Source organism: Leishmania donovani, chromosome 33 (genome assembly GCF_000227135.1).
Source record: "Leishmania donovani BPK282A1 complete genome, chromosome 33".
Taxonomy (NCBI): domain Eukaryota; phylum Euglenozoa; class Kinetoplastea; order Trypanosomatida; family Trypanosomatidae; genus Leishmania; species Leishmania donovani.
In genome coordinates this window covers 409,740-419,270 of record NC_018260.1, presented here as the reverse complement: position 1 = coordinate 419,270, position 9,531 = coordinate 409,740, and the positions used below count along the sequence as shown (strand labels likewise).

The following is a 9,531-nucleotide window of genomic DNA, read 5'->3' as shown; positions in this document are numbered from 1 at the left end:
CGGCGGGTTCACGGCGATGGCGCCGAGCGACGTGGAGCCGAGCAGCAGCGTGCCCTTGGTGGTGTCCTTCACGAGAAAGCGGTACATGCCCATGACGCCACTGGCGGCAATGATAGTGCAGGTGAGCTTGCTGGCGGTGACAGTGAGCAGAGCGCAGGTAACGTGGGATGGGTTGCCGGCTGCGGCCTCGGCCTCGATGTTGTAGAAGAGCACGCTGTAGTGGTTGGCGGGGTCGAAGGTGCCGCTGATGCTCCACGCGTCGCCGGTGGAGGGCCAGTCGCTGGACTGCCCGGTCACCTTGTGCGGACCCGACGCCGTCGTGCTGGTCCAGGTCTGCATACTCGGCAGCTCCCAGAGGGCGCCGAGCAGCACGCTGCCGGCCTCCACCTGCTTTTGGTCGCCGAGCACTAGCGTCACGGGGTACAGGCCGGCTTTCGCCGACGACGCCATGGCGACAGTGCAGGAGACGGCGTTGGCCGTGGCGGCGAATTTGTCAGCGCACGTGATCTGCTTCTCCTCAGCGGCGGTGGAGCCGATGCGGAGGGCTTTGACGGAGGCCAGGTCGGTGCCCTCAAACTTCAGCGCAGAGTTGATGCACCACCCATCGCTGTTGACGACGCAGGTTGCGCCGGTGACGACTGGTGCCGCACACACAGCTGGATGGGCGACGACAACCATGAGCAATAGAGCCCACGCGGCGGCAACCACGGCGCCCCGGTATCCGCCAAGTGACGGCAAGGTGCTGCGCAGTTTACCTCGCGGGAGGCAGTTTTGAGGTTCGGTGTGCGGCATGGTGGCGCTGGTGTACCCTGTGCTGCTGAAGAGACGCGTAAGCGACGAGCGCTCGCTCCCTGATGAAAAGACAAGCCGATGGATGTGCGTCTGATTGGCTCAACCCCTCTTTGGCGGTATCGGAAGAACCCCTCGACGGTATTGGGTTAAGAATCGGCAAAGAGACACACAAAGAGAGAGAGAGAGTGGGTGGGCGGTGGAGATCTTCGGCTCGCGCAGGAGTAGAGAAGCTTTCCAGCAAAAGGAAACGAGAGAAGTGTGACTGGTGTTGCTCGGGAAGTGAGCGAGACGAGGAGAGAAAGGAGTTAGTGTGATGCGGAAAGACGCAGAGGAGTAAAACAGGAACAAAGGGTTGTTGCACCGATACAGACACACAACAACACATACAAAAACCAAAAAAAGAATAGCGTATGCGGAGAGCGTGCTACACAAAACAAGAGTAGAGCTAAGGCTAAGTAGATGCGGTGGAGCTGACCAAGGCGCAAGGCGAAAAACAGAACGAAACAGAACGCCACAGCAGCAGTCAGAAGTCGAAGATGGAGACACCCCCCGAAAAAAAAAGAACGTTTTTGGAGAGGCGATGGTGAAGTGTGACTCTCCTGCTTCTCTTCGCTCTGCCGCCGTGCGTTCGCCTGCTTCGATATTCCGAGCGCTCTCTCTTTGCCGCTTTCCGGTTTTCCTTCCTTTCGTTGTGGCCGCTGCTGTCCACAGATCGACGTGCGGCTTTGTGAGAGACGTTGCTTTTTTTTTTTTGGCTTAAAAGTCCGCACCGGAGAGTGGGGGAGAAGGCGAAAGCGGAAAACGACAACTCCAAAAAAAAAACTCAAGCAAAGAAGAACACGACACGACAAAGGCTGAATTACCGAAGAAACAGACGAACGAGCCAACGAGAAACCCAACAACGGCGCCGATGCAGACACGCACACGAGAGGGAGGGAATCAACCCAACAGACGAAAGGAATAGAAGATAAAAGTTTATATATATATATATATGTTCGGCGTTTCCCTTTAAGCTACTTAACTTTTTTCCTTTGTTCGCGTTAGCTTGTTTTTTTTTCTCGGGTTTCTCTTCGATTGCTTGTCTTGGTTTCTCCCCCGTAGATTCATAGTTCCATTATACACACACATATACATACATATAATATATATGTGTGTATGTGTGTGCGCGTGTCACGAGGCGCGACACCATTGGCGAAATGCGAATCGCGCATCGCCGACGCGCGCAGGAGAAACGACAAAGACAAAAATCCCCGAAGAAGAGGGGGAGGGAGCATGTGCGGAAGTGTTTCACGAACGTGCACATGCATGTTTGTGTGTCGACCGCGCGGAGTGGATACAGCGGCGGATGTGCGAGTGTGTATGTAGAGCGGGGAGGAATAATGGGAAAGACGTGCGACCACCGAGGACAACGGAAGCGAAGTCGAAAACAGGCGGGTAACCATACAAGAGGAGAAGTGTTACATGGTGCTGAGGGAAGCATATCGCATGAAGGCGAAGCCGTGAAGCACTCTATCAGAGCGTTCGTCGTCGACGCGCAAGGAGACACCATGTGACGCTGCATGTGCGTCTCTCGTCTTGCGTACGTATGTGTCTAGGCTAGAGGAGGGAGCCGCACACGCAGGAAAGGTGTGCAGGGGGATGAGGCTTGAGGCTGAAAAGACAGTCTTTCCGCTACGCATTTGCAGCCCCCCTCCCCACCACTCACGTCTTCCGACTGCCTGCTTTTCCCGTCCATTGCTTTTTTTTTTGTCGTTAAGCCATATGGCCAACAACCGTTGACGGCCCTTCCTACTCATGCGAGGTGCATGGGGAGCAGGAGAAGGCGACCACTGTGCTTGACCGACAAGCCGAATACACTAAAAACGGCCGATTTGCAACTCGCTTATCTGAAGCCCTCCCTTTCGCGCTCGTCTCACCGGCCACCGGCCGCATCTTTTCGTGAGTCCTGCGCTGCTGCATCACCTTCCAGTGTCATGACGGCGTGTGAGTAGTTAACGTGTCTCTTTATCGAGCCCGCAGTCGGCACAGACGTGCAACGCGGTTCAAGAGGAACGCAGAGGCAAACAAGATAGACAACATGTAGTACTTCGACTAGCTGCCCTACTCGCTCGTCATATGACCGACCGATGCCCACGCGGCTGTCATGATCGAAAGCACCGACGTTGTCGCGCCCCTCGACACGCCAGCACCATCGAAAAACACTTCCTAGAACTCCCGCGCGCGCGCCCCTCTCTTCTTCGCCAAAAAGCGAAGCGGCAGCTTATAACGATCATTGAAAGAAACGCGAAAAAAGAACACCAGGAGGGCGACAACGGCCACAAAAACCAACGCCGCCTTGAAGGCATTGCCGTCACGGACGCTCGTTCGTTGCACTGGCGCCACCGCTGCGTTAGAAACGCCAACAGCAGAGCGCGTCGCGTCGCCATCGAGCCTTGAAGCTGAGCCGGCTTGCAGCACCAGGTTGTCCACATAGCGCGGCGGCGACATCATGTGCATCATGCACACCTGCACCTTCACAAACACGGGATAGCTCCCGGCCGGCGTGCCATGGGCGACGGTGAGGTTTGCAGTGAGGTCGGTCATGCTGACGGCGGTGGGCGTGAGGCGGATGGCGCTGCGCTGCGCCTCCGTGACGCCGACGAAGAACTGCTGGTAGGCGTGGTCGCGGTAGTTGAAGTTGGTGCTGCTGATGGTGAGCGCCGCGCCGCTGACGCAGGCCGCGCTGTTCGTGGCGCATTCGCCTCGGGCACCGGTGACGGTGGGCAGCGGCGGGTTCACGGCGATGGCGCCGAGCGACGTGGAGCCGAGCAGCAGCGTGCCCTTGGTGGTGTCCTTCACGAGAAAGCGTGTGGTGAACGCCTTGTAAGCTTAGCGCATGACGTTGCTCACGAGAAAAGTAAGGGGCGCCGTCACCCGCACGCGACCACAACACACAGACGCTCCACGAGCTTCAGAAAGAGAACGGAGAAGATGCGATCAGGCTGAAAAGAAAGAGACCTGTCGAGCACGAGCGAGAGGAGAAAAGGGGCATGGACACCAAACCCGACAGCAGTGGAAAAAAAAAAACAAAAGATGACGAGAGCCAATGACGAGCCGAACAGAGAGTAAGAAGAAGAGCTGCAGCGAGAGAGGGACGTGCGTGGTTGAGTGGCGATGGTGATGGTGGTGTGTGTGTGTGGAGGAAGCGAGCGAAATGACCAGTGGCGATGCAGTCGGGGACCCTACCTCTGTGTGTGTGTGCCTTGAATGCCTTCTCTCCGTGCACCTCGATATGCACGCTGTATACAAATATGGAAAAGGAGAGGGGCTAGAATACGCGGTGTCTACACGAGCGGGGGGGGGATAGAAAAACGGGCTGCCTTTTCCTTCTTCAATGGCTTCCAGCAGACGCGAGCCTACCCTTGTCAGAGTCTGTTGATGTTGCTGTTTGTGCCTTCAACAGACGCGCCAGGAAGCAGCACGGCGAGCACGCCGCGTGTAAGGCAAACGAAAACAAAGGTCGATTCCGGTGACAAAAGACTGCACCGCACTGCCTCGGCACACACGTGCCCCATCTCCTCTTCTTTGTCGCTGCGGAGATTTAGGTGCGGGTGGGCATCGAGGTCGGGGCAGTAAAACTTAGTGGGCTGGCAAGGTCCTCCACACAGGAGAGAGAGAACAGAAACAGCATTGCGATCACTTTCGCGCCTGCCACACGAGTTCGAAACGACTGAGCTCGTTCTGTCTAAATTAAGTGTGAAGGAAAAACACTTCGAATTTCTATGTCGCGCTGTACACGCTTGCCTTGCGTTTGTGTGCGTGTGTGTGTGTGAATGCCCTGCCCACTCATCCCACAGACGGCGCGAAAGATGAGGGGGTGGCGGTGGCGGTGATGGTGGTCGTGCGAAGACAGCGACGGCGCGCACATCCGGTCATAGTTTTGACAAGGAGAGGGGAGAGGGAGGTGAAGAGAGAGAGCCAACAGCGTGATTGCAATGAGACGGTAGCATCTGCATCATGTGCCTGCGTCTTGCCGAAGAGCGTGCTCCCTTTGTGTGCTGTCGGCATTGGGGCGTGTGCTCCTTCCGGAGCAACAATAGCAACACCACAGGGGGGGGGGCACATACACGCACATGGCCCACCCGAGATAGTGCCTCTAGACACCGCTGCCGATTACACCCGTTGCCAGAGGCGCCACCTTCTTACGTTTGCTCTGGTTGCCCCTGTTTACTTCTGTGCTTCCGTTATTAGTTGGCGCCGGCGCCGAATCACATGACAGTCCGCGGCAGTTCCAGTTAATACACACGCATAGATACCCCACCATAGGTTGGGGAGGGGAGGGCCGGAGGACCAGGAGAGATGGAGGGGTGGGAGCCGGAAGAGTGTGCAACGTGGATAGAGCGACGGGAGTTGAACGATGAACTTGACCTTCGCACGCAGCGCGTAGAGCCACAGGCCACAATTGCCTTCGCCCCACCCCTCACACGTACATGTCGGCATACTTGGCCTCTTGCATGAAGGCATACACGCGTACGCATATGGGACAGCATACTTCCACATCGCATGGCGGGCCTTTCCGCTGCTGTCTAGTCGCTGTCAGAGTGGAAGGTATCTTGAAGAGCTGCCACGTTGCTCACTACAGCTGCCGGCACCGAAGGCGGCGACGTTGAACGGCTTCCACCACCACCACCCGCCCCTCCAGCACCCACACCCAGCATGGCGATCGTGTCGTACCCAGAGGTGTTCGGACCCACGCCTCCTCGAACCAGGAAAACATGCCCCGCAGCGGCGCCGTCTAGGGTGGTAGTCATCGCCGGTGTCTCAGTCAGGGCGCTTGGGTTGTCCCTAAGGATCTCCGCGTCTGGTGTAGGTACGCCCTGGCGTCTGTCCATGGCCTGCATCATTGCCCGCTCCTTCAGCGCGCGCTTGCGGCGGATGCGGGAGGCCTTGCGCGAGCGGTGCACAATGAGCACGCCACCGACAGCGAGCACGCTGCCGTAGAAGAGAATACCGACGGAGACCAGAACAGCGTCCGTCGGCGCTGTGGAGGTGTCGTGACCGGAGCGGGACACCACCGGAAGGACGTCGAGACGGAGCGGCACGTTGCTGGCTATGGCCATACCGCTGACCGAGTGTACGACATCGGTGTACATAGACACCTCAATGTAGTCGTCCACTGGGCTGATGAGGGCCGTTGGGGCGTGATAGGTGAACCACAGTGATCGACACGCACAGACGGCATCGTGCGCAACATAGGTCAAATTGGATACAGAAGATTTCCGGTGCGAGGTGGTGATGGCGTAGAAGGCGGTGTCGCCCGACACACCATTTGCCAGGTCGATAAAGCACACTGTCGTATTGCCCGAGGCGATGACCGACTCGCGGCAGCCGCGCAGCGTCACGGACGGAGCGTTGGGCAGTATACCCGTCATGAAGGAGTATGGGCTGCCCGCAACATCGGCTGCGTTGCCGGTGACTGCGGCACTGTCCCCGCTAGCTGCGCCGACTTCTTGCCCATCCGTCGAGGCGAACACGCGAAGCCTGGCCTCGTACATGGAGTCCTCCGACTTCGGCTCCCAAGAGACGACGCCAACGTACGGGCGCAGTGGGGAGCGGGTGACGGAAAGGCTAAAGGTATCAGTGACATCGACCCAGTGCCGGGTAGCGGCGCCTGAGCCGTTGGTGGTGAGTCTGCCCAACGTATCCGCCGCCGCAGCGACGGCCCCGACCGATCTTTCCACGCGCAGGCGAAAGTGCGTGGCGTTAAAAGTAACAGGGCCCTGTGCACTAGATGCCGTGATGAAGCATGTAATGGGCCGCGTCTCCGCTGCACATTGCAGGCCTGTCGTTTCAGACAGCGCGACCTCGCCAGGGTACAAAATCGGAATCTGAACCGCTTGTGCCCCGTCACTGTTCACGTGGGCGTCCTTGCCGCGAAGGCTCACCGTTAGGGTAAAGGTGCCGACAAGCGCGGGCGCCGTCGGCGGCGCCGTGAAGCTAAACACAAGCTCCTTGATTCCAGAGGTGAACACAAAGTTGCCTAGCGCGCTTGCCTCGCTGAACAGCACGTCGGCGCTGTGCACAACCGAGGGCGTGTTGCTCTTGTCGTAGAGGGCGGCGCGGCAGATGGTGGCGCTTCGCAGTGCGAGACCTGTGCTTTGCGCCGTGCAGGTGATAGGGCCGAGGCGCGAGGTCGGCCATGAAAGCACAGAAACTGTGATGCCGCTCCCGCGCACCTCTCCCATGCCGGCGTTGCCGCCGATGACGTCATTCTCCCGCAAGTACACCCGGATCAGCACATCGGCGGCCGTCGAGACGGACAGGGTGAAGACGACGGTTGCGTTGTCGCTGCCACGCACCAACGCGCTCTTCGTGACGACCGCCGTGGCGTTCGAGGTGCGCGCCAGAACTATAAAATCGGAAGGGTCGAAGTTCGTTGTGGGCTGCTGGTATCCGTCCAGCACCTGGATGACGCAGCGGATGAGGCCATGCGGCTCCGTCTCGGCAGGGAGGCAATATAGCAGCGACTCTCGCGTACGCGCAGCTGCGCTGTGCAGGGCAAAGGAATGGAGCACTACCATGAGGAGCGTGGAGAGCAGCGGAGCTGTCCCCCACGACCGGTAGCGCCTCATGATGAGATCCGCACTTTCGACTGCTTAGCGACAACAACGGACAGTGACCTCTCAGAAGCGTTCACACTGAAGGCATGCCTGCCCCCGCGGAGGGTAGATCGACACGATCCGCCGCACTGGCCGGCAACGGAGGGAAGTGGTAACGACGGGAAAGGACACTTGTCTTCACCCGTGTGCGGAAACACGTGTGACCGCAGGGGTGACGGTCGAATCGTGATCGAGGGACGGAGGGCGGAGGAGACGTCGGAAGAAAAGCAAAGAGAATAAAGCGAGGCAGAGAGTCTGGAACGCTCTGCCGTTGATGATGCGGTCTGTCTGTGAGGGGTCGACAACTTCGTGCCTTTTGGAGGTGGGTGGAAGTGGTGGTCTCGGTGTTTTTTGAGATACGCAACGAAGCCCAGAAGAAAAAAAAGTGCGCGCACCACCCACACAGACCGAAAGGAGGGAAAAGGAAAGATGCGCCTAGTGGGGATACGATCGATGAAGCTGCTTAAGCAGTTGGCTTGCGCGCATGCCTCTCTGCACAAGCTCGTGTGTGCGTGTCGGTGAGGACAGACTCAGCGAATACACAGAAAACGAAGTCACAGAAACACGGGAGCTCGGTGCGTGAGAGTCGCACGCTTACTTGTTTACAGGTGAAAAGGTGTAGCGCATGTGCGCGCTTATGTATCTTATGTTGGGGTTTGGGGGTGAGGTGAGTGGGAGGAGTGATGAGGGATGGTGGTGGTTGAATGGCGTATGCACGTGAACGAAAGAATAGACCGCGACAGACAACGACAAAATATATAGTTTTGAGCATCCAGCGAAGGAGCTTCAGGGTGTGCTGCGACAAGGAAAAGAGGGGGACGCAGCCACGGCAGCGATGAGCTACCAAATATGTGTGTGCGTGTACGGGAATCACATGAGAGACGGCAAAAAACAAACAAACACAAGGAGATGGGCGGATGGAATCAAGTAGAGAGAGGGGAAAGAGGAGACTGACGAGTGGGTGGTGGAGGAGGGGGAGTGGGGTGAGCCACGGATGGTTTCACAGTCCAGGGCGGATTGCCCGACACCCGGCCTGCCCATTGCACCCGCGACGATGACTCTTTGTGCGGTGACGCATTCCTTTGCGTTGTTTTTGTTGCTATCTTCTCACCATTGCCGCTTCCGGTGTGTCTCCCCTCGGGAAAGCTCGAGGGGACACTGCCTCGCCTTCAGCAGGCGAACGCGGGAGGAAGGAAGCCAAAAGCCAAAGCAAACGAAAAGAGACCACCTTTAACGTGTGCGTCATCTCCACATGCCCCTCCCCCTTCCTTCGCCACAACACCCCGCACGTGCGTCACACCACCTCATTGCTCTCTCTCGCGTTCTGTCTCCGCCTTAGTAGCAAGGGTGGAGGGCTCGGAGGGGGGCAGAGAGGACGGGTAGGTGTGTGTGTGTGTGTGTTCGGAGACGGGGAGGACACTGACAAAGTACATGCATGCAGAACGTCCTTCGTTGGACCCTGTTTCCATTCGCACCGTAAACGAGCATGAATGAGAGAGGTTGTCGGGCGTTCTGATCAGCCGAGGACAAGGGCGGCGCAGACTCGATCGCATGAGTGAGCTCGACGCACGCAGCAGCAAAGAGAGTTGCAAGCGAACCGGCATGCACACACACACACACACATGCACACACACACACACACACACATGCACACACACACACACACACATGCACACACACACACACACAGCCAGCATTGTACAAGGACCCCATAAAAAAGAGCAGGAAAACACATCGCTTCCATGGAAGCGACGAAGAGGAAGAAGAGAAGGCGTGAAAGAGACGGACGCAGACACGCTCCGAGGGAGAGAGAGAGACTCGCAGATGCCAAAGAAAGAGGTTTAGAAAACGTCCGTTCTCTCATCGTGGCTATTCTCTGCCATACGAGTTCCAGTCCACTAAACCCGCCCCCTCTTCAGGCTCATCTTGCGGTGTGGAGGAGCTGCACACACGTATCACAGCAGAGCCGTCGACCCGGCCATCGGAGCAGCGCCTCTGCCTCAAGCTTTACCCGCTCACCCACCGCCTCGCAGGTCGCCTCACAGCCGCTCCCCCGCTGTGCCGGCTGCCCCCCCCCCCCTGGTGCAGCCTACCCCCACCC

The 9,531-nt window shown here is 58.0% G+C and overlaps 3 protein-coding genes across 3 annotated transcripts; all 3 read right to left on the bottom strand.

Moving 5' to 3' along the window:
• LDBPK_331200 (hypothetical protein, conserved) lies at positions 1-678 on the bottom strand (the record flags this gene model as incomplete). The annotated part of the gene is made up of 1 exon (XM_003863897.1): positions 1-678. A coding segment is annotated over one exon (678 nt), but the record flags the coding sequence as incomplete, so codon positions are not given.
• Positions 679-1,906: 1,228 nt separating this feature from the next.
• LDBPK_151010 (40S ribosomal protein S3, putative) lies at positions 1,907-2,353 on the bottom strand (the record flags this gene model as incomplete). The annotated part of the gene is made up of 1 exon (XM_003863896.1): positions 1,907-2,353. The coding sequence occupies one exon, from the start codon at positions 2,351-2,353 to the stop codon at positions 1,907-1,909; it is 447 nt and encodes a 148-aa protein (XP_003863944.1).
• Positions 2,354-5,357: 3,004 nt separating this feature from the next.
• On the bottom strand, positions 5,358-7,403 carry LDBPK_331190 (hypothetical protein, conserved; the record flags this gene model as incomplete). Its single annotated transcript, XM_003863895.1, has 1 exon — positions 5,358-7,403. The coding sequence occupies one exon, from the start codon at positions 7,401-7,403 to the stop codon at positions 5,358-5,360; it is 2,046 nt and encodes a 681-aa protein (XP_003863943.1).
• Positions 7,404-9,531: the final 2,128 nt, after the last annotated feature.